A 24189-nucleotide genomic window follows, 5' to 3' on the forward strand; every position below is an offset into this window, starting at 1 on the left:
GGTGGGAGGAATGCCTCACTCCTGCCTCAGCTACAATAAGAAATAGGAACGATACCAAATGTCTAAAAAGATGCAGGGAAACTGGATCTCTCATATGCATTGCTGAGAAGAATGTAAAACAGTAGCCTGGGAGTAGTTTGGCAGTTTCTTAAGAAATTAAACATATTACCATGAAATTGCACTCCTGGGTATTTGCCCCAGAAAAAAAGAATATATTCTGTTCACACAAAAACAAGTACGAGAATGTTCAGAGCGGCTTTAATTGTATTAGCCGAAAATGAGAAATGACCCAGATGTCCTTCAGGGGGTGACTTGTAAACAAACTGTGGTCTCTCTGTACCATGGGATGCTAACGAATAAAAAGGAACAGTAATAAAAAAGGAACAGACTATTGGTAAAAACAACAATTTGGCTGGAGCTCAGAGGCGTTATGCTGAGTGAAGAAAGCCACTCTCAAAAGTTTACATGCTGTGCTATTCCATTTAGATACCGTTCTCAAAATGAAAAAAATTGTAGAGATGGAGACCAGATGTGTGGCTGCCGGGGATGAGGGTGGGAGAGAGTGAAGGGCTGGGTGTGGCGGGAGGGGTCGCAGGAAGGAGATCTTTGCGGTGCTGGGGCAGTTCCGTATCTCGATTGCCGTGGTGGTTAATGAATCCACAGGTGCTAAAATGACGCACAGTATGCCAATGTCAAGTCTGTGGTTTTGGAACTGTACCATAATTACGTAATTACGGAAGATGCAACCACTGGGGGAAACTGGATGAAGGGTACACAGGACCTCCCAGTACTGTCTTTGCAACTACTGTGAATTCATAATTATGTCAAAATGAAAAGTTAAAAATCCTTGGGAGGATGAGAGGCGTGGGCTCCGGGCTGGGCCCTGAGGAGCAGTTCTGAGAACTGCCCGGCTACGGAGGCTCCTACTGGAGCTAGGGGTCCAGGAGCCAGAAGCCGAGTTAGGGTCCCAGGCTCACGATGCCAGGGTCACTATCCCAGCTCCTGCCACACTGTCACAGCCACGTCAACCATCACAGAGCTGGTGACCGGAAATAGCTGAGAGGTGCACCACATTCTCCACCTCTCTCCTTCCAACCGACCCCTCAGTGCATCCAAATCGTGGAATCCAATTTGCGTCCTGAGCCTGGCTGGGCCCCGCGAGGGAGTCTGGGTAATGGCATGCGCAGCTTCTGGGCCTGGGCCCTGCAGGAAGCCTTCCTAGGGTGGGCGGGCGGAGGTCGGACAACCCAGTCCCAATCCCACGTGCACCGTGCCACCCACTAGGACTAGATGTGTCTTTGTGTGGTGACAGAGCTTCCGAGTGTGCAGGGCAGAGAAGGAATGCCTCCAGTCCTTCCCAGCACAAAAGTCAGCGAGGTGCCTGGGGTCCCACCGCCCCACGTGTGAGTGCGTGTGTTTTCAGTGAAGGCGGCCGTCCTGAGGACAAGGCAGTCAGATGTGCAAGAAGCAATCGCTGCAGGATCTGCCTTATGCACTAGCCTCCCCGGTCATGCTCAGTGTCGCTCACCCAGACACGTGCAGGTGAGGCCTTGCTGCTTGGCGTTACGCAGGGTCTGCGGTAGAAATGGTCCTCTGGCAAATGATCCTCCGCTGGGAAGACATGCACACAAGAAACTTGACAAAAATCCATATTCTCACACCCATCAGCTTTAAGTGACTTACTTCATTTAGCTTGTCTCCTGGGCCTCTCACCGTGAGGTGCCCTTGACCTGTACTTCCCTCCACGGCCTGCACTAGGAACCCTCCAGAGCTCACCCTGCCTCTGCCTGCCCTCGGGGTGGGATGTGCTTCTCCTGGCAGGCGCCCCTCAGAAAACCAGACGCTCCCCCGAAATCACGTGGGAGCTACGTCCTGCAGTGGAACTGTAGACACTAACAGAAGGAGCCTTCCTCAGATCACACCTCGCGTGTGCTACCTTCCCCACTGACAGGTAAGCCTGGCTCATCTTGGAGGCCAAGCCCCTCCCAGCCCCCCGCACCCCTGCCCTCAAAGCCCACCGCCTCTTCGGCTCAGTTCCCTGGGCTTCCGTGTCTGCGTCTCCTTGCTGGATGCTGCCTCCTCCCCCCGAGGCCTCCCTGGGTGCACCTGCAGTCTGGCATGCCCTAGCCTGTCACCTGCCAAGTCCCTGGACGAACGCACGCCCCCACCCCCCGCCCCATGCTATTTTCCGACAGCAACTGAATCCAGCCTCTGCTGTGGTGTGGATTGTGTGGAACCCGACTTTCTACCTCGAGATGCCTTCCGCTCTGGTCCGCTTCCTTGGAGGCTCAGTGACTCTTCTCTCGTCGTTTGGACAAGGCCAGGGTGGCAGAGGTTACCCCACCTCTTGCCCCAAAGGCCTCCAGCCCCTATAATACCCAAATGCCCCACTAGACCCACTTCGTAAACAGGCGTCCCCCAGCCGTGCTAACCAGAACCCCAGGTGGGCCAGGAGTAGGGAGTGTGGGAAGTGTCTCGCCTGAGCTTGTGGGTGAGCCTCAGGGGTTCAGGGGAGGCCCGCCCACTCATCTGAAGGCCCTGGTTGAGGGGAAACGGTCTGGCAACGTTCACAGAGGTCTCACCTCCCACATCTTGTGCTGCCCCACGACACACTCAGGCAGAGCTCCTGTGAGCCCCTCTTGCCCACATTGCTGCCCTCACGCTTCCTGTATCCTCAGCTACGGGGACCTTGCTCACCAACAGAATGCCAGGACACACGCTTTGATGGCCAGACGACATGTGTCTCCAAACATCTGGGACACGTGGCCACCAAAGCATGCCGCACACATGGATTGCTTCCAAATTCTATATTCTGCGTGGAAAATCTGCATGAGTGAATGAATGAAGGTAAGAAGGAAGGATGCTATAGCGGTGAGGGCAGGGGCTCTGGAGTTAAACGGGCCTGGGTTCAAATCCCAGCTCCAGCAGTTACCTGCTCTGTGACCTTGGGCAAGTGACTCAACCTCTCTGTGCCTCTGTTTCCTGTTCTGTCAAATGGGAGCGGTGACGCCCACCTCCTGGAGTTATTCCGAAGGTTTGCGATGAGGAACACGGTTCCGCTCTTGGCACGGTGTGGGCCATCGTCTGTATTCACTTCATGCCAGGTGGTGCTCCCCAGGTTCAGGGGCAGACTGCCGCCCCACCTGTGCGGCCTCGGGCAAGGCGCTCCCTCCCCAGCCGAGGTTCTTCATCTGTAGAGTGAGGATAGTGCAGCCGGGATGGTAAGGCATTCATGAAATCACCTAAAGCCCTTAGCGCCATGCCTGGTTTGTAGTAAGTTATCACAGGTCTGGAATCCCATAACCAAACCCTGGAGGCCAGAAGTCATTCCGAATTCTGAATTCTTCAGATATAGGAAGGTAATAAGTTACCTCTACCATGTGTAACGCTACACTCTCAGCGGGGTCTGGGGTTACACCCAATCACCGAATGCATTGGCATTTCGGCACTGAACCGTATGAATATTCGAGCTGAGTGGGACATGAGTTGTGGCCCCGAAGGTAGGAAAAGGCTTTTGATTTTCAGAGCTTGGGGATGGTTGCAGTTGCATCTAGAGAGCTGTGAACCACTGTTACTATCAGCAGCCGCTCCCCTTTGGAAGCACCATCATTTTCTTTGCAGCAGCCCTTTTGGAACGAAGTACAAAGAAACACGGTGGGGCCTGGGGTGAGGCGAGTCAGGCAGCATGGTGGCTGGCGACTGTGCTGGCCTTACCAGACCCTGTGGCCGGCCGCTTTCTGAAGGACTGGCATGCAGGTGAGCAGCCCCCGCACCGCAGACCCCTCACAGCTCTTGCCGCACCTCCCCCCCCAAAGCCTCTTCATGTTGATGGGAAGGTCCTGATTCACCATCCCCAGCTGTTTGCTTCGCTGGGCACATCCTTCTCATTCCAGAGGCAATGGCTGGGGGAGGCAGAGGGCAAGCGGCGCACCCTGTGGCTGAGAGTGTTCTTTGAGAAGGATAGAAAGTGGCTGAAGTTTCAAGTTCGTAGGAAAGACCCAGTTCAGAGACTGAGCTGACTTTCACGAGCAAAGAGCAATGAGCAGGGAGCCAGATGCATGTGACTGTGCGTGGCCGCGGTCGAAGTGTGCAGCTCCACACTCCAGGGAATCGGCCCTGCCTCATCATCAGCTCTGAATCCAAAGGGACTAGAGGAGGAGAAGCTGTCCGAGTGACCGCGGAGGACAGTGGGAGCCCTTTCGTGGGGGTCCCAGGCTCAAGACATGCTCAAGACAACTCCTGCCTGGGCTTGAATTCTGACCCCTCCGCCTACGAGCTGGATACCCTTGAACAAGTTCCTTAACCCCTCTGGGCCTCATCTGTACACTGGAGATGCTAATAATCACACGTGCCCATCGGGGTGCAGTGAGGGTACATGCTTTGATCCATGCAAACCACTGTCACAGTGCCTGGTGCACAGTTGTCGCTCAGGAAGTGTCATTACGGCGGGTGCTCAATAAACCTGTGTCATCTGCTGACCACGCAGTGGCCCGGGCCAGATCTGAACCCAGAGCTCCTTTGTTCAAGTCCAGTCCTCTGAAAACCCAAGTAGATAAAATCTTAAGGGTCCCTACATTTCAAAAGGCCTTCTGAGGCAGAAGGGAGAGCGGGGAGGGATACCTGTTGAGGAACAGCCCCGTGGGGGCCTGCGCCCCCCGCTGGAGCCACTTGGGGCTGAAGAGCAGCCCAGGAAGGGGGGCGGTCAACCCGGGAGTTCTGAGGACGTGCGCAGAGCTGGGCTTGCTGGAGACTGGTCTTTGCCGAGTGCGCTGAGCAGAGCGCTGGGCCCTGGCCTCCCGCGCCCTGGGTGGTCGACGTGCGCTGGGCAAGCTGGGCGGGGCCACACACTGTTGATGCGTCCACCTTTCTGTGCTGAGCGGACCTGTTCACATCAGGGCACACAAGTGCTTGCTGGAAGCTTGGGGGCTTGCCTACTGACAGGCTTCTGGCTTGGTGTCTCTGGGGGGAACCACACACACACACACACACACACACACACACACACACGTCCACTCCACATGTGCGTGTGGGATGCACAACTTCATAGTATCTGGAGCGGTTCATAGAACATTGTTGAATATATTTATTGGTGGAAGGGAGTAAACAGCCAGAACTGAAAAGGCAGAAAGGAGGGTGGTTAAGATGGAAAACCCACCACCCACCACCACCTTCACTGTCCCAAGAAGGTGGGACATCTGGGACATCCACGGTATCCTCTGGTTTCTTCTGGCTTTTCCCGTTTGTCTTCAAGTTGGGGGAACCCGAGAGACTGTGGCCACCAGGATGGGTGCTCACCTGGTCAGGTGGTGCCGGGAGTGCCCCGCCAGCGAGGCAGCTCACGAGGCCTCCTCCCTGAAGAGGGTGAGGTTGTGCTTGCGGACGTGCTCCAGCAGCACCTGGCCTCGCCGCTCCAGGGTCCGGAGCACCCGCTTCAGTCCCTGTCTCCCGCCCTGACTCTCCCAGAACACGGGGTCCATCCACAGGGACTTGAGCAGCATGTTCTGCAGACACCCTGAGGCAAGAACCTGCAGGGCAGACTCAGGAAACCTGGAGGCAGGTCCCCCGGGCCCCAGGACAGAAGGGAAAAGCAAAAGTGATCTCAGAAAATGTCCGGGACGGGTAAAGCCAGATGGCCAGCAATTGCACGGCTGGCAGACCTGGCACAGTCGTCCTGCTGAGTGCCCAGGGCCCGCCTGCTGGCTCGTTATCAGAGAACCCTCCCACCTACTCTCCTGCAAAAGCAGACGGGACGGGGCTTCTGGAGGGGTCCCCCATCCCACAGAGAAGCTGCTGGAATCAGCTCTGCTATCCCAGGTGAAATGCCAGGAAGAGCCCTAAGAAGGCCGAGCCGCCTGCCATGAGTGAGCAGGGCAGGCAGGCTCCCCTGGCTGGCTCCTCCTCTGGGGCAAGGGAAGGGCTAGCCTTCCCAGACCCTAGCAGGCTGCCAGTGCTCTGCAGGGCCAGGAGGCCCTCTGGATATTGGGGGTGCCTGCTGGCTGCGTCCCCCAGCTCCCCACCTCCTCCCGGGGCTCAGATCCAGCAGCTTTTGTCTCAGGCTGCGGACTGCTCGGGAGCATGAGTCAAGGTCGCACGGTCTACAGCAGGGCTATCGGGCCTCAGTCTCCAAACCTCCATCCAATCCCGCTGACCCTCACCCAGCGATGCCCTCCAGCAGCCGGAAGTTCAGCTTGTCCTCAGGATGCTGAAGGTTGCCGGCATTATCGATGTAGACCAGATGGGATGGATCACTGCTCCGGACCTCAGGGAAGAAGATGGACAGGGACAGAGGTGGGGAAGGTTGAGCCTAGCTGGCACCCATGGATTCTGTCAGGGTTAAGGGGCTTGGGGGGCCCTGAGCTGACAGTCCCATGATGTGGTGTGGCTGGGAATGAGAGTCCGTGTCTTCCGCTCCCTACTCCCACCCCTGTGCACCCCATTCCTATATATTCTCCAGGATTCCATGGTATTTTCCCATAATTCTCTCCATCACCCTGGCTTAACTTACGAACTTTTGCCTCCAGGACCCTAGCTTTCCCTCTCTCTCTCTCTGCCCACCACCCATATCAGGGACCATCTATTTCTTGATGCCTACTGACTCCTCCCTCCAAAAACTGCTGTCCTAAGGGATCTGTGAAATAGCTGCCCCCAGGGGTGAATGATAGATATAAAAGCCTTACCTCTCCCCGGGGTGACTGCCTTTTACCAGGGAAGAGGGGAGTAGGCTCTGAGGACAGGAGATGGAGATTTCCTACCACCCAGCGGCTTCATGAGGCAGCCCTGGCCTCCGGGCTGGTGTGGCCTGCGTGACGCTCAGCCCGGGGCACCATGCTACCCTCCACAAGCAACTGGCCAGGGGAAGGCGTCCAGGACATTAGGGTCACTGGGGGAGAAGATACAGTAGCCCTTCCCGAGGGTGGCCCCTTGTCCCTGTCTCTGATGGCCTCGGCTCATCACTTCCCAGCCTGGGCTCTACTTTGCACAGCCCAGTGTCCCTCGGATCAGCACCAGCCCGTGGGCTATCCTATAGGAGGGAGCCCTGTCACTGCCACCGCCCGGCCCGTTCCAGGCCACAGTCCCCACGTTGGCTGGCAGGGTGGGGGCAGCTCCCTAGACACACAGATGTCACACCTGCTTCCAGGTGCCCTCGGGGTTCCCTGTAGACCCCTCAAGGGGACAGTGGAGTGGTCCCACCTCAACCACACTGGCAAAGCCCCACCGGGGTCAGTTTTATGTATGGTGGCTTCCTGGAAACATTATCCAGCCAAAGGCTCCTGCTGCTAAAAAGAGCAGGGCCGGGAACCGCCCGTGTCCCGTGATCTCTACAACTCCGGCAGGAAGGCCGCAGTCTGGGTGACAGGTGACAGCGGACATACCAGGATGTGGACCAGCCGCAGCTCGCCGGGGTTGCGGCATTTCTCTCGGAGCCTCTCTTCCACGCAGGGGTCCGATGGCTCGGGCTCAAAGCCACAGCAGGAGCGGTCTAGGCGGTCATGTACCTGCGAGGACACCCAGGCTGTGAGGGGTGCGGCTCCGGGCCTGCCTCCCCCAGGCCCAGCACTCAGGCGGCCTGGCCCCGGTGGGGGGGGCGGTGGTCGTGCTGGGGGCAGACCTCCGTGGCTGTGGGTGCTGGTCGGCCCGTTGTGAGGGAGCTTCTGCTCTGCTCCTGCAGCCAGCTCGCCCTGCACCCCCGGAGCTGCTGGCTCACGCCTCAGGCCAGCCTGGATTTCCACCGGTACCCACGGCTTCCCCTGTGGCCCTGCCCCGAACTCTGGCCTGAGGCCACTGGGCCTCCCGGTGCTGAGCATCTGTCTAGCGGCGGAAATCCACACTGGACTCCACTTGTTCTTTAAGCAGCCAATGCTACAGCAAGGATTCCTCCCCTCTTGGGAGCCAAACGTGATTTAATGACCCTCCAGATAGCTCTTCCAACCCCATGGCGAGGCCAGGATCGAAGTCAGGGCGGGAGGAGGGCGCTCCCCCCCCGGGCTCGGTTTCCACCGGAGGGGAATTCTCAAGCGTGGTGTGGGGTCAATTCCGAGGAGCTCTGCCTCCCACCCCCTACATACACACATGTAGCTCCCATACATGACATTTTAGAGGGTCATAGGGTTCTCATAATAACATATCCCACTCACCTGCTTCCAGTAGCTTTCTTCCGAAGGAAGGAGTTGCCGCCTGCAAGTCAGGAATTAAATAGAAGCATGGATCCGCCCCAGCCCTGACCTACGTGAGGGCAGCAAATGCAAAGAGATCCAGAACGGAGAGGCCTAAACACAGAAGTGGCAGAGTCCTCTGGGGTGGGAGAGGGAGGGTCTTGCTGTAGGGAGAAAGGCAGGAAAGGGATAGGTGAAGGGGGAGGTGGTGTGGAAAAGGTTGGGATGTGCTAGGAAGTGGAGGAGAGATAGGGTGAGGTTGGGGGCAGTGGGGAGTGCCTGTCACAGGGTGGGCGAGCTGGAGGAGATGTACCCTTTCTCCTCGTAGGAAGGAAATTTGGTTTGATACAATACCTGGAGGAGTGCTAACGACAGAAGGTGAGATCTCCAGAGGTCTGGGTATGGGAGGACTTGCTTTGCTTGGGACAAGAGGAAAAGTCCGTTTGTTGCTGTGGGAGGGGAAGGAGAGAGAGGAGAGGAAGAGAGAAGTGAAGCAGGGAGCAGCGGGAGGCTGAGGGTGTGAGATGTGCCCTCCGTGACCCCTCCATCCTCCGGCAGAAGTGGCCACCCTTGTGAAATGCTTGCTGGCCTTGGGAGAAGGGGCTGAGCTTTGAGTTCAGGTTTGGTGTGGGGCAAATCAAGGCATGTGAAGCAGCCGTCAGCTGCCTGGGATTTGCCCAAATCCTAGGAAGGTTTCCAGATCCTCCTGGGTTGTGGGACCTGGGGTTTGAGTCATCTTAAATCCCCAGGTGGTGTCAGGGTCACAGGAGAGGGAGGACTCAGGGACCCCCCTCCCCCCCCCCAAGGAGGAGGATGAATCACACAGGTGCTAACTCTCAGGATGCAAAGGTAATTCACTTACTGAAAAAGCCCAGTGTGTGGAAGACCCAGAATGGAGACCCAGACCCCACCTTTGCAGAATGGCTAGTCTAATTTAGGAAGCCTGGGAACACCACTGGAGAGGCAGGTGCCAGCCTGGGAATCTAGAAATCAGCTCCAGGTAACATACTGTGGTTGGGGCAACTGTCCAGGGAACAGAGGGAAGAGAGTCAGGGTGGAGGTGAGTGAGAGTCAGGGAGAGGGAAGCAGGAAGCCAGATGGCACCAAGCTGGTGATGAACCCCACAGAAAGAAAGGGTCTGCTTCCTCTCTCAGTCCTCGGGAACCTGCTGTGATTCTGCTCTACCACGCGGTTCAGCTCTGGCGGGATCTGGGCCCCTCCCTCCCCCGTGGTGGTGGTGAGGATGCAGAACAGACACAGGCTTACAGCAGCGATCGTTTTAATCTGATTGTAAAGCAATGACTGTTGTCTCTCAGACATACATGATGTGGTATGATGAGAAATATATTTGGTCTCTGTGCCCTGATCCTGGCACAGAGCTCCCCAAACCTTTGGACTTTCCTGAGTGATCCTAATGAGCCCCTTGGACCACATCCGTGTTTATGCTAATGAGATGATGCAGGGGAGCCTAGATAACTTCAGAATGGGGACTGGGCACCAGAAAGACAAGGGAAGAGAGGATAGGAACTTTTAGCCCCGCCTTCCAACCTCCAGGAAGGGTAGGTGAGCTGGAGATTGGGTTATAAAAACTCGAACAATGAGATTTGGAGCCCTTCTGGGTTGGTGAACACATCCATGGTCAGGAGGGTAGCGTATCCCAGCTCCACAGGGACGTAAGCTCCTGTGCTTGGGGTCCTTCTGGACCTCACCCAATATACCTCTTCATCAGGACATTCATTTGTATCCTTTATAATAAACCTGTAAATGTAAGTAAAGTGTTTTCCTGAGCTCTGTTGAGCCATTCTAGCAAATTATCCAACCTGAGGAAGGGGTCGTGAGAACCCTCAATTTATAGCCAGTTGGTCAGAAGTGTGGGTAGCCCAGGACTTTTGACTGGTATCTGAAGTGGGACAGTGTTGTAGGACTGAGCCCCTTAACTTGTGTGGGATCTGACATTGACTCCAGGTAGACAGTGTCAGAACTGAATTGAATTGTGGGAAACCCAGTTGGTGGTGGAGAATTGGTGTCAAAACAAACATCGCTCAGATGACCACCACCATGACCACTGCCATCCTCCCTAGCTCATGCACTCCTCACTGCAGCTATGCAAGGGAGATGCTATGATCCCATTTTACACATGGGGACACTGACCCCAGACATACCCAAGGTCGTACATGTAAAGTAATATAGCTGGGATTCGAGCCAAGGTCTGTCTGGCTCGAAGGCCAGCTCTCTGTGTTATCCTGCCCTGCCTCCCCGAAGACCAGGAAAGGGGAGCCAGTTACAGAGGTCAAATGAGGTCTCCATCATTACTCTTCATGAGATTAATTAATTTGGTTTCACCCTTGCTAATTAAGGCTAGAGAAGAGCTTTCAAAACTATGAAGGAGGAAGGGGAAGAATGAGAAGACACAGGGCCCGTCATCCTCCATGACAACAATGCAGCCGCGGCCGTGGTGGTGTTTGGATGGTCCACGTCTCTCTTCTGTGGTCGCTGTGGTGACCAGCCAGAGCCAGCACCACCATCCTGCCTCCCTCTGCCCACCGGCACAGCCACCCCCTCCACAAATGGGGCGAGGGGGACGATCTGTCACCTCCAGGATGCAGTACTCATTAAAGCCACGCCCCAGTCCACTCAGCCCAGCTCAGCGCCGGCCAAAGGTCTTGCTCCATTTCCATATCCCTTTGTAGGAAAACTCACATATGTTCTGAAGATATACAGAATTGATCTCCTCCAACACAAACAAGAAAATAACTATGGTTCAATCAATGTCACAAAACTAGACGTCCAGGAATGAGAGTGTTAAACAGTCCCCCCAACTACTGTCTCAAAACACGTTCTGTTTTGCAATAGTTCAACACGGAGAAGCACATCGGGCATAGACCAATCACCCCAAACAGGCTGAGGGCAATTCTGTGAGGCCGCATTAGGTAGTATTTCCGGGGGCGGTGGGCCAAAGACACCCACAGGCGCTACTGAGACCAATGCACAAAGCCCAGAGGACCAGTCCAACTTGGCCAGGGTGGCCAAAACCATCACCCTGTGCATGAAGTGAGCCCATTTACAAGACCCCTGACGTGGACCATCACTGCTTTGGCTGCCTGGGCTTTGGATAACAACAGTCACAAGTAACAGAAAAACCTGATTCAAAACGGTTTCAACCATAAGGAAAATTAAGATCATCTGTGGCAGCAAGTCCCAAGATAGGGCAGGCTGGAGATTTAGCAGCTCCTTATTGTCATGATAAGGACTCGGGTTTCTTTCTGCTCTCCACTCACCACCACCCACGATGTTAACATCCCAGTGTTGTCTCTAGAAGCCTGCAGGTGGCCGCTGTGGGTATGTTCAGGTCCAGAGAGAAGGAGAGGACGAACGAGAGAAATAGAGACAGAGAGACAGACAGAGGGGAAAGAAACCTCTCCTCCAAGCACCTTCCCTTTAGCCTGACTGGACCAAATCAGGTCATACACATCCCTGGACCGGGAGTGCCCAGTGGAGGATGGTGATGCACTGATCCCTGGACCCAGGAATGGGCAGAAGGTGAATCAAATCAGGGCTCTGTGTGAAAGTCTACTTTACCTGCAATGTCCTCACTCAGGCTACTAATAAAAACGTTGACCAGGACAGGGCTGAGGATAGAGCCCTGCAGCTTGCCTCCAGAGACCTCCCAGGCTTCCAACTGGTCTTAAACCCACTTGAGGCCTGTACCATGCCCCCCTCCACTATGTCCTAACTATATGACCTGAGGAAGTTATTTAACCTCTATACCCCTCAGTTTTCTCGTCAACAAAATGGGGCAGTGATACTCCCCTCCCGTGGGACTGCGCTGAGGCCCACATGGGGTAATGATACCTGTGAAGCAGGGGGTAGTTTTTGCGGAAGAGCCTTCTGTGGTGTCTGCCCTGGAAGCGACAGGCCCAAAGACCTCCAGGAATCTCAGGGGTTCCTCCACCCCCACACACACCAGGAAGCCCCAGCCTCACCCAGTGCTACAGGCCAGAGAACCAGAGTCTGAAATATGGGAAGTGTTACAACAGGGTAGGCATGCTCTTCTTGTGGGTACATCCAGTTTCTGGACAGATCCATGCAACAGACATCACCTGCTGGGTTCTCTTTGGCCGAGAGAGTAAATGCCAGGGCAGTTCCGGCAAGACTGACACAGTAACTGCTCTGGATTTCAGGTGACACCTGACGCCCAGCCAGCCACGCCCCCTTCCTCCTGCCAAACCCTTCCCGACCCCGTCTCCCAGCCATTCTGGGCAGATCTCAATTTGTAGCAGCATCTACTTCCAGAGGAAGCCACAAGGAATACTGGCCCGTCCAATATTCCTGGCTTCTCAGACTCTATACCCATTTGAATGTTTAACAGGAAGGGCCTGGCCAGGCCCGGTTGCCAGTTTGATTATTTTGCCACACCGTCTGGTTATTTTTCTTCCACCGAAGAGAAATTCAATTTCTAGCAGCCAAACAAGACCAAGATTAAGTTTCATTCCCACATTCCTTCAGGATTTGATTTTTTTCCCCCTTTTTGAAAAATGAGCAGTTACCAAGAAAAAATGATAGATCTTAGCAGTTTTGCTTTTCTGACCCACCCAGCAACGTTGCATGCTCATGCTGTGGACTGAAGTTTTTGTTCACTTTTACTTAAGGCGTTGTAAAGCCCACTCGGTGCTTTACACACGACAACCCGTTTACTCCCTCCCGGTAGCCAAGAGGTAAATACCATTACTATCCCCACTTCAAAGATGTGGAAACTGAGTCCCAGGGGCTTCCTTCCCGTGTGCTGAAGATCCCACGGCAAGGAAGCGTGGTGCCAAGACCCAAAGCCGAGCAGTCCGGCTCTGACCGGTGAGAGGGGCGGTGTGGCCGGCACGTGTTCTGTGGCGCCAGAGCTTCCAAGGTCCCTGCTGGCAAAGATGCAGACATGGTTCGGTCTGGTCCCCGGCACCCCGCACTTGCTTAGCACAACCAGAGACTTAGCTGAGGTTTTTCTGAGTGAAAGAATGAGTGAATGGAGTGCGTGGCTGGCTGACAGCACAGGGACTGTGATCATTTAACCCTACCTCCCTGCGCAAGATGCCCACACCGGAAGTATCCAGGGGGAGGCCTGGATTTGTGGCCCCCACACAGGACATCTGGGTGAGATAAGACACTGCAGTCTGCCAAGGAGGGACAGCAGGTCCAGCTGTGGGACAGGGGAGGCCTGGGGGGAGCCAGCACAGGGTAGGAAGGGTGGCCAGAGTCCCCTAACTGACCCATCAGGCTCCTGGGCCAAGACAGGTTCCTCACCCCGTGCCTGGTCTGCGTCTGGTGGATTCTAGAAGGGCCGCTTGCTGTCCCTGGTGGCCCATACCCCCCGTTCAGGGACCTTCTCCCAAGCTGGGAGCAATCACAGGCCTGGGTCTTTCTGGGTGGAAGGGGTGGCTCTCGGCAGGGCCAACTCCCTGCCTGGTGATCAGACTGCCACAGGGTGGCAGCATCTCTCTCCATAGAGGGCAAGGGTCTGGACGCTGCATCTGCCCCAAGCCTGGGCCCAGAAGTTGTGGCACCAGCTTAGGATGCGGGTGAATAGACTGGCTAATGGGCTTTGAGGAGATGCACTGAGAAGAACTAGATCTTATCTAAAAACACATCTGTAGATTGGTCTAAAATTTTAACATCAACACAAAAACCACAGCCATGAAAAGATAAATTCACCACAGCAAATAAGTTTCCAACCGAGAAAGCTAGGCTGAGTCACCGTTAGAACACCTTCCACAGGAGTCCCCACATAATACATCAGAGGGGAAATACTGCTACTTCTTCCATGGATACTTGAAAGGAATTTGATAAAATTTTGCATCCATTGCTGACAATAGAAATTCTTAATACAGCAAGAATAATGAATAGTTCCTCATTATATCTTCAGTCAAAAACTAGTATGATGTGTAATGGTGAAGCAGCAGAAACTGTCCCAAATGTGGAGCAACAACTCGTGTCCCTCAGCCCATTAATATTTTCCACTGCCCTGGAGCAGTCAGCAAATGTAATGAGGTGAGAGGCAATGAGAAGACAAAGTGCATTCATTACAGGTGAAATGCTGGTATACTCGGAAAACCCAGAGGATAAACTGAGCAACTGTTAGAAGCAATACAAAGTTATTGTGTGGCCAGTAACCACATTAATACACAGAAATAATAGCCTTCATGCAGACTGGAGGCTACTGGCCAGAACATATAATGGATGAAAAGATCCCATTTTCAATGGCCACAGGAAGATGAGCGGGACCCGGGCACTTGGAGGCCACTTGCCCCCTCCGTGATCCTTGGAATGTGGGTTCCGTTTGCCTTTCCTGCTCCCAGAGGCTGCCCCAAGGTCACAGCCTGGAGATGGTGATGTGGTGATGAGAACATCTGCACGGTATACGTGACTGAACCCAGTTAAGGCCTCTATGTAAACTTCTAAGTTTGGTAGGTGGGTGCAGAGATCCACTGTCTTGCGGCGGCCCAAGACAAGACAAGCCTCGTATATAAGTTCTCTTTGTTTATTAAACCTCCCTCCTACCAACCTGGAGTGGTCTGCCTCTTTCTTTGGTCTCTCACTGCCCTCCCCTTATAGGGGCCAGTTTCAGATTACACCTGAGAAGGTCCAGAATGGGTTGCGAACCAACAATATCCGATTCTTGGCTAGAATGACTTCATATTTTAGGATGTAAATTCTCTCTATAGTCCACACAAATTTAATTTGATCCCAATTAAAATCCCAAAAGGACTTGGGAAGAAGGAGTGACAAGCTGACTCTAAATTTCTTACGAGAATAGTATGCAAGACTATCAGGAAAATTCTAAGAAAGAGCAATGAGGAAGACCAAGCCCTACTGGTTATCAACATAAAATATAAAGCACAGCAATTAAAACTGTGATTCTGGCCTATAAATAGGCAAAACCTTTACTGGGACAGAAAAGAGTCCAGAAATAGACCAACATACATATGGAAACGAGCTATATGGGAAAGGCAACATTTCAGATTGGGGAAAAGGTTGATTATTCAACAAATGTGTTGAGACATGTGGGTTGCCATCTGAAAAAGAAAATCGTTGTTTTGCATCTTATCTCTTGCTCCAAAACACCTTCCAGATGGATCAAAGATAGATGAAAACATATGGGAGACTTTTAAAAATAACCTTGAAGTGAGGATGGCCTTTTAAAACGTATACTAACCTAGAAGTCATAAAAGAAAAGCTTGATAATTTTAACAACATAACATTTTTAAAATTTCTGCATAGCAGAAAAACTATAAACAAAGTTTAATGACAACCAAACCTGAAATATTACAATACAGTCAAACGAAAAACTAATTGCCTTCACCTGTAAAAAGCTCTTGAAATCATTAAGAAAAAGACCAACAACCCAAAAGAAAATGAGCAAAGACTATGGACAGACAAAGAAAAAACAAGTTAAAAGAATCCGAACAGAGACAGGACTAGGGTGGGGCTGAAGAAACAGGGAGGTGCTCACTGTCCAGGTCATGCAGGACAGGCGCTACACCTCCTTAAAATGTTTGCACCTTGGGCTCATAAATTTGTTTTCTATTGCTGCATTGCAAATGACCAGGGGCTTAGTGGCTTCAAAGAACCCATTTATTATGTCACAGTTTCTGTGGGTCAGGAGTCCATCATATTTTTGCCGGGTTCTCCACTCAGGGTCTCACCAGGTTGAACTCCAGGTGTTGGCCAGGGGCCGCGTCTCATTGTAAGTCAGGGTCATCCCCTAAGCTCCTTCAGGTTGTTGGCAGAAACCATTCCTTGTGGTTGTATGACTAGGTCCCGGGGGATCTCAGGATCCTCCTAGAGGCCTCCCCTTCCACCAGGTAGTTCATAGCATGGCTGTTTGCTTTCTGAAGCCAGCAGGAAATTCTTTAGATACTTCATCTCTTTTGAAAGACTCTCCTGATTAGGTCAGACCCATCCAGGATAATCTTCCCTTTGATCAACTCAAAGTTAAATGATTGGTAACCTAATCATTGGAGTACTAGGCCATCGTATTTGCAGGTCTCACTCATACTCAAGGGCAGGGGTTAATGCCAGCAGGGTGGGAACTGTGGGGATCATCTTAGAAGTCTGTTCCTCATACCTCACCCTGATCAAGGTCCTGCTTTAAAATATATGTAAAGATACTCAATGTCACCCTTTAAACACCCTTGTCCAGGCATGTGTTTCAGTCCTCCATAGTTAGCTGCACCATCTGTGAAATGGGGAGGAACACAGCTCCCATATCTTAGGCCTGTTGTAGGACTTAAATGAGTTCATGTGTGTGTTTTGGGTCGGACATTGCCGGACAGGTGTAGGCACTTCATAAATGGTAGCTACCCTGATACGTCATGTCTCTGGTTGGAAGCCTGAAAGGTCGGCAGTGAACACAGATCTGAGATCCTCTCTAACTGACAGAACACCTGATGTCCCAGGAAGACTAAACCAGACGAGATACACATGAATTGAAGCCATAGGTTTGGACTCAAAATAAGGAATGTACGCAGGATCACAAATAACTGAGAACAGGCTCCTTGGGAAGGAAATGGGCCAGTCCCACCCAGAAAAGACTCAATAAATACTTTTTCTAGGGCCAGTTAGGTACAGCAAAGAGGGCAAGAGCATGCATTCTGTGGCCAGACTGCACTGGATGAGACGAGGCTGTGACTGTGGGCAAGTTCCTTAGCTCTTTTAAACCTCAGTTTCCCCATCTGTAGAATGAAGCTAAGAATATTTTCTTCCTCCAAGGGCTGTTAGGCATTAACATTTGAAAAGTGCTGAAACAGTGGTCAAGGACATTGTCATCTGTCCTGGAAGTGTAAGTTAATTGACAGCCAGAATGCAGGAGCAGGGCAAATGTTTTTTTCCACCTCTATGATTCTATTCTGGACCCTATAAGAAAGGCCTATAGAAAGCCTTGGGATTCTTTTCAATTGAGAGGAAGAAGTGGTGTTCGAGGAAGCAAAACACAGCAACATCTGGACAGGATATCATACAGAGACCCTGGAAGTTCATTCATCGCTCATTCATTCATTCATTCATTCAACAAGTGCTTATCTAGGACTGAACCAAGAGCTTGGCTCTGTGCTAGGTGCTGAGGATGCGGTGATGAACAAAACAGAGACATATGATAAATACATAAATAAATAAAATATCATATACTGTGCTGGGAATCAGAAAGGGACTAAACAGGATGCCATGAAAGAGAAAGAGAATAACAATGAGGGGTGGTCAGGAGAGCTGAAGCCTGGGGAGGAGGAGTCAGAAGCAAGTCCAAGCAAGAGGCCCTGCACCGGAAGGAGCTGGGTGTGTTTAGAAACTGACCAAGGCCAGGTGCCAAGAGATGGGGCTAGGGACAGATCCTTGAAGGTCTTAGAAGAACATGGGCTCTTAAAAAAAAAAAAAAAAAAAGGAACATGGGCCCTTGAAGAACCTGATATTGAGGGCACTGGGAAGGCCTTACCTTATTTTAATGGGGAAGTGTGACACGATCTGATTTATGATCATAGAAGTGTGCACTCTGTGTCTGAACAGTTCTGTATGAACCTTGGAGCTCACCCTCCAACTTCCAGCTGCTATATGGCTTTGTCTGGGGGCTTTCCAAATTCCAGGAGATCCATCCCTCCAGGAGCAGCCCTCAACCAAAGATTGATGGGATATTTGGCTACAAATAGGCTAATTCTGAGCATGTATTTTATATCTTTTCTCAGAAATTTTCCTGTGGAACTAAGCCCCAGTCAGCCACGTGGTGACCTGCCTTGATATCATGTCCTTTATTGGCTGCCTGCCCCCCCATCTCACTTCCCACCTCCCTTCAGCTGTTTCCTGAGATTGTCCCCCAGATAAACAACCTCACCGGAATCCTGGACTCAGGGTCTGCCTGGGGAAGTCTTCTGTAAGGAGACTGGATTGGAGGGGACATAAGTGGAGGCAGGGAGACACATCAGGAGGCTGTTGTGTTAGTCCAGGTGAGAAAAGATGATGACCTGGACCAGGATGGTGGCAGGTGAAGCTTCCTGGGATCTTGACTCTTAGGGATGTGAAGGCCCTTCACAAGCAGAAGTTGCAGAAAGACTTTCATGAGCCAACATTACCAGCTCCCAGTCTGTCTGAATTCTCCACATCTCACCCACCATCTAGCTAATCACACGCCCTCTAAGAGGAAGCACAGTGTGAGAAAAGAGACCCCTTTAAAAGAGAAAAAATAGCAATGTGCCCAAGCCCCCAGCACTTCCTGCCCTCACTCTGGCCTCTGGGTCGAAGGCCCCTTTGGGTCCCAGGCACAACTCCTCTCAGGCGGGATTTGGCTCACAGTGAATGTGGTGGTCATTAGCTCCTCCTGACCATGGCTTGGCTGTGCCTCCATCACCGTCCCAGGAGGAGAAGGACTTTCTACCTTTTACCAGAGTGAATGCAACTCTGGTTGCAGGTGGCCCCCGACATTGAGCAGAGTGTTGTGAGCCCCACTCAACAAACACACATACACACTCTCCCACCCATTTTGTCCACCTGAGTAGAACCAGCTTCTCACTGATCTATTCAGAAGTGGTGGACCCTCTCTTGGTCCTACTTCTTCCTATGACGCAGCCTAGATTGGGTGGGATGGTACCTACTCACAATTAGTACTTTATCTTATCGTAGAGAAACCAGTTCATTAACCGAGAGCACCGTCCTGGTCCTACTGGCCTGCCAAAACTTGCTCTTGACTAAATTTGTTAGGAGTTGCAGATGCCGTTCGTACGCCACCCCTACTCCCCTGGCACCCACTATTCCTGTACATACCAATGGCTTTCCACAACAAGTGCTGCAGGTCTCTGCCGTAGCCCCTCTCTGGCGGAAGGATCTGGTTTGGCTGGCCAGCCCACAGGCCGGGCTACAAGTGCCACGAGGTCAATGCTCTCACGAGCAGTCTCAGCCACTGCCAGTTGGGAGCTAGTGGGCAAATAACCCAGCTTTGGTCCTCAGGTGAGACAACTGTGGTCTGTGTTCTACACACCCCCTCAATGATCTCAGCAGGATTGAGCTCCCACTTGCCCACAGCAGTGTTTGGGCATCATTTGGAGTACGTGAGGGTGTATGGTTCAGGGGCATGGTATGCGTGTGTGCGTGGCTATGGCATATGCGGGCACAGAAGGTTCACGTATAAGTGTGCAATGTGTGTGTTTGGGTGTACGTAAATGATTTCATCATTGTCCAACATATATTTGCTCCTCTCCCCCTTCTAGTCTGAGCAGACGGTACTTCCCTTCCCTGACATTGACTTGCTTTAGCCAATGGAATACTAGCAGAAGTGACATTGGTAGAGGACTTAAATGTGCTTTAGCAGTTTGGTTGAGTTTTGGGGGCTTCTCCATTTCCCATGAGAAGAGTCTGCCCAGGTGCTGCTGCCCCTTCAGCCTGAGTTCCAGAATGAGAAACCAAGCAGACCTGAACCCAAACCACAGCTTGGAGCTAAGCTCAGTTGAGTCCAACCGAGCCAGAGACCCTGGAGCAAGAAATAATGAGCTGGCATTTTAAACCATTGAAATTTGGAGAGGTTTGTTAGCATTTCAGCAATCACTAACTAATACAAAATGTTAGATGGGATTTGCAAAGCATAGGGTATGATTTGTGGGGAGTACAAGGAATGTGTATGTGTGCAGTGCTTGTGTATTTTGTGTTGGGGAAATGATATTTGTGATACACAACCACGAAAAAGCCAGGGTTTCTATTGGATAACACAAAACAAACGAGCAAGCACACCACAGAGTGGGCTGTAGATGGAGTGTGTACTCAGTTCCCGGTCAGAAGGCACCTCGGGCTCCTATGCGGGGAAACCCACATCCTGAAGCCTCGCCTCTCTCTGACTTGCTAGCGGCTTCTAGGAAGGCAGCATCAGCCAGACAGGGGTGTTTGACTTGACTGGTGTTCAGCAAACCAAGGAAGAGGTGGCACAAGGCCAGCCAAGTAGCATCTGACCACACACCCAACCTGCGTGTGCCTTGGCTGCTGCGGCTTCCGTCCCCACAACAGGGCTTGGCGTCCGAGGAAGGGTCCACACAGCAGCTCTGGGAGATGGACAGAGGGGGCTCTGTGTAGAACAGAAAACTGCTGTGTGCACATCAGCTGGACTGGGGCTTTGCAAGGAGGTGCCTCTGATCTCAAGACTCCAAGGCATCCCTGCAAGAGTCCCCTTTTCCTGACTCAGTCATGACCAGCTGAATAGGAACTCCGTGATTAAGACGGTGAGCTCCGGAGTCAGACCGTGCAGGCTCTGTCTCCGGTCCAGCAGCCATGACCTTGGGCAAGTAATTTAACCTCTCTGGACTTTAATTTCTCAATTTTAAGATAGGGATAAATATAGTATCTCACTTGTAAGGTTGCTATGAGGACTGGATGAGTTAATTCCTATAAAGTTTTGGGGACTGTGCCTGCTTATTATTGCACGCGCGCTACTCTCCGGGCACTGATGACACGAACAGTCTTGCATGCGGAAACCACACAAGGTCAGTGTTATCATCTGACGTAGGCCAGGCTCCCCCAGAGACAGACCTTGAGACAAGGATTCAAGCAAAAGCAGTTTGTGTGTGTGTGTGTGTGTGTGTGTGTGTGTGTGTGAGCTAATCCAAAAACACAGCAGGAAGCAGAGATGTGAGACACAGAGGGTGAGCAATGACCCCTGTGAGTAATCAGGGCTCAGTCCTGGTAAGGGACTCTGCGAGACACGTAGAACACACAGAGCTACCCTAGCCAGGGAGCCGGGGCTTTTATACCCTGGCTCCCATCACTCACTGGAGGCTGCTTCTGGAAGTAGATAAGCAGCCTTCCCTGTGGTCTGAGAAACTCCTCCTTCCCAACCTGGATGGTTGGTCACACTTCCTGGCCAGCGTTAGCTCCCCAGCACCCAGCCTGTCACATGTCACCCAGAGCAAGCCCACAGAGGCTGGTGCTGGCAATTAGAAGCTACCACACATTATAATGGTCAGACCCAAGGGGGTGAGGTCAGGATGTCCAGCCCCATTTTAGATGAAAGAAAAGCGAATCTCCAAGAGGCAAAGTAATCTGCTCAGTGTCACCCTGCAGGAAGGGGTCTGGGAGTGGGGGGCTCAAGCCCAGGTCTGTCTGAGGCCAAAGGCCATGCTGACCACTAGGCTCCACACTCCTCTTTCCACAAAGCAGCCTTTGTGCACACAGACTAGAGGAGCTGGAAGTACCTCAGGAGACCAGCTCGCCCACTGACTGGAAACGAACACGCCCCGGCTGACAGGTAGCATTCGTGGTTCTGGGGGTGGGGCCGTGGGCGGATGATAGAGAATAAGGAGGTAGGGCCTACGCCCAAAAGGTGGGCATGGCAGCCTCTGAAGCAGGCATCGCTACTCAGCCATATGGGAACGGACGCCCAATGTTACTAAACCATCCAATGTGTCAAAGGAAGCTGGATTTTTACGGGAAATCTCCAAAGTATTACATGTTGTCTAAGAATTTTCTGAAAAACACATTGTGAACCAACCCTGTAATGGACCAAATACAGCATATCAGCCCGTGGCTGCCTGAATCCTATCCTGTGGCTCATCCGCTCACCCCGGTCGGTGAATCTAAGGGCTCGTGTTGGTGTCTTTGCCCCAACAGACATCCCTACAGAAATGGGGGCTGGCTCAGTGTGCACTTAGTGCACAATTCCACCCAGTTTGAGCTTTTTTTCTTTTTTTATGTTAATTTCTGGCCACATTTCCACACCTGTGTTCCCACAGCTAACATCCAGAGCGCAGACCCCAGCCCAGCCACACTGTTTATAGTTAGTAAACGGTCAGTGCCCGCAGCTCCCCCCGTTAACCCTGGGCCCTGACTGCCCAGTCCTTCCCTAGGATCCCCAGGAACCCCAGGGTTCACTTCTGGCTCAGCAGGGACCTCAGCGGAGCTTGTGGAGAAAGTTCTTTCTCATTCTTCAGTGCCCAAGAATCATCCCTTTATCCTCCCGTGTCTATCCCTCTCCCCACAATTACTTTCTTTTTTAAGTTAGGTAACAATCTTGAATCCTTGTTGATTCAAGGATATAATGTTATCAACAGTGATGTGCTGATAAATGTCTAACAACTAGAACTAGCTCTCGGAAATAGTGGGGAGTCCTGATTTGCAGCATTTGCTGACTCCCGTGGTGTAAATACTCCCACCCCGGCCACTTTTCCAAGCTACCAACCTGACTGAAGACGGAATTGACAGGAGATGTGCGGCAGCTCACCATTATATAATACTTACTAGATAGATGCAAATAACTTAAAAAGTACAGATAACAGTAAAATATAGTGAAATCATTAGGAATTAATGAGTTCTGAGTATTTATTACCTTTTTTCTAATATAACTTATTATATTATTAATTGATATTATCTCATTTTTAATAATGCCTGTGTTTCTCCACCAGGTCACAGAATTCCTGAAAATTCTGCGAATTGGCTCTTATTAGCCCATATGAGCTGATTCCAGCAAACCACTGGATGAATAAACACAGAGGCAGAAAAATAACAAAAACAGGTGCTTGGTGGTCAAAAGACAAGGATTGGAGGGGCGAGTCACCAACCATCCTCAGGAGGGCAATTCCAGGTTCTCAATTCATCCCAAATCCCACACTTGCCCTGCTCTCCACCCTCACCTTGTCCAACCCCACGTACCTGCAGCAGGAAGTCGAAGAGCGCCAGGCGTGCCCACTCGGTGTGGTGGATGCCCAGGCAGGGGGCCTGGCTTGGCCAGCGACAGCCATGTGCCAACAAGGCCTGGTACTGCAGCCAGCCCAAGGACAGAGAGTTCTGGTCATCCTCTGGGTCTCCCAGGTGCTGCACATCAGGCGCCCACCAGACGACGGGCCTGGTGCTACCATCCGTGTATCGGTAGGGCAGCAAGGAGCTGTGGAAGTTCCGGGCCACGGCAGGCAGGCTCCGGCGCAGCCCTAGCACCCGGTCCACGTGGAAGGACAGGACCTCCAGAAGGTCCCCAGGCCTCTTGATCAGGCCACAGAGCCCCTGGGAGCAGAGATGGCTGAGCCCGGAAGACATGTTCCGAAGGGCACCATCACTGGAGAAGCCAACCTGCAGAACCTGCCCATGGCCAGGGACCCTGGCTTTGCCCACCACCTCCCCCTGGGCCAGCAGCTGGAGTGTTTGCACATCGTGCTCCGTGAGCCATGGGGGGGCCTGCCCACTGGTCCTCAAGCTGGTCAACAGCTCAGGGGTCTCGGCATCACACCAGACAGATTCTTGCAGCTCCGCAACAGAGCCAGGCCACCGACGAGCCCCTGTAACTGGGGTGGGATGCCCTGCTTGTCGCCTACCAGTCAAGGCTCCGTTCCTAGCTCCTGGCAGATTCTTGCTTTCCACTGGGTGGGGCCGGAGGGTGAGTCCAACAGCAGCTCTCCAAGCCTGTAAAGCTGTCATGCCACGTCCTGTGACGGGGTCAGCCAGGGTGCCAGTCTCATTCTGTGCCTCTCCGATGGGACTGTCATGCCAGGGGGTACCCAAGTCTTTGCTTCCTGGAGCCCTGACCTCATCGTCCCTCAGGAGCAAAAGATGCGAGGTACTGAGTCTCAAATTTCTTGGAGAGGCCAAAGTAATGTCCCTCCTGACCCTCCCTGGATACTTGCTGTCCTCTCCCAGGGACTTCCTGCTTCCGTCCACTGTCCCCCTGTGGCCTTTCTCCTCAGCACACACCGGGATGGAATTCCTAGGCAAGGGCCAGCCTTTCCAGAACCCTAGGTCTCTTGCCCGCTGCCTCCAGCTAGAGCTCAGAGCCTGCCGGCTGTGGGGGCCAGGGGCTCCAGTGACCTCCTGGGGCTCCATGGGACCCGGGTCTGGGCCAGTGGCTGGATGCTGTGGGAGGAAGCGGGTGACAGTCACCACAGACAGAGTCATCAAGAGGCAGAATGCCATCACCCACCGCCTCTTGCCACGCAGCTTTCTCCAGAGCCAAGATGCCTGGGGGACAGGATAGAAAAAGAAAGTTTGAGACCTGGGAAAATGTCAGACCCAATCCACAAAACAACGGGGACAGTGAACGAACATC

The 24189-nt window shown here is 52.6% G+C and overlaps 1 protein-coding gene and 1 long non-coding RNA gene across 3 annotated transcripts in view; one reads left to right on the forward strand and one right to left on the reverse strand.

Moving 5' to 3' along the window:
• Positions 1-998: 998 nt before the first annotated feature.
• On the forward strand, positions 999-22812 carry LOC144381912 (uncharacterized). Its single transcript, XR_013448104.1, has 3 exons — positions 999-1951; positions 2196-2847; positions 22559-22812. It is a non-coding gene; the product is annotated as an uncharacterized LOC144381912 (long non-coding RNA).
• The window catches only part of GASK1A (golgi associated kinase 1A), a 123442-nt gene continuing 104321 nt past the window's right edge, over positions 5069-24189 (reverse strand). For both annotated transcript variants that reach the window (XM_078072810.1, XM_036080242.2), the window contains exons 2-5: positions 22806-24101; positions 7374-7496; positions 6156-6259; positions 5069-5547 (exon numbers count right to left, since the gene is read on the reverse strand). In XM_078072810.1, coding sequence (XP_077928936.1) covers positions 5337-5547; positions 6156-6259; positions 7374-7496; positions 22806-24101 — 1734 coding nt within the window. In that variant the 3' untranslated portion in view covers positions 5069-5336. The remainder of the gene's footprint in view (positions 5548-6155; positions 6260-7373; positions 7497-22805; positions 24102-24189) is intronic.

Source organism: Halichoerus grypus, chromosome 1 (genome assembly GCF_964656455.1).
Source record: "Halichoerus grypus chromosome 1, mHalGry1.hap1.1, whole genome shotgun sequence".
NCBI classification, from domain to species: domain Eukaryota; kingdom Metazoa; phylum Chordata; class Mammalia; order Carnivora; family Phocidae; genus Halichoerus; species Halichoerus grypus.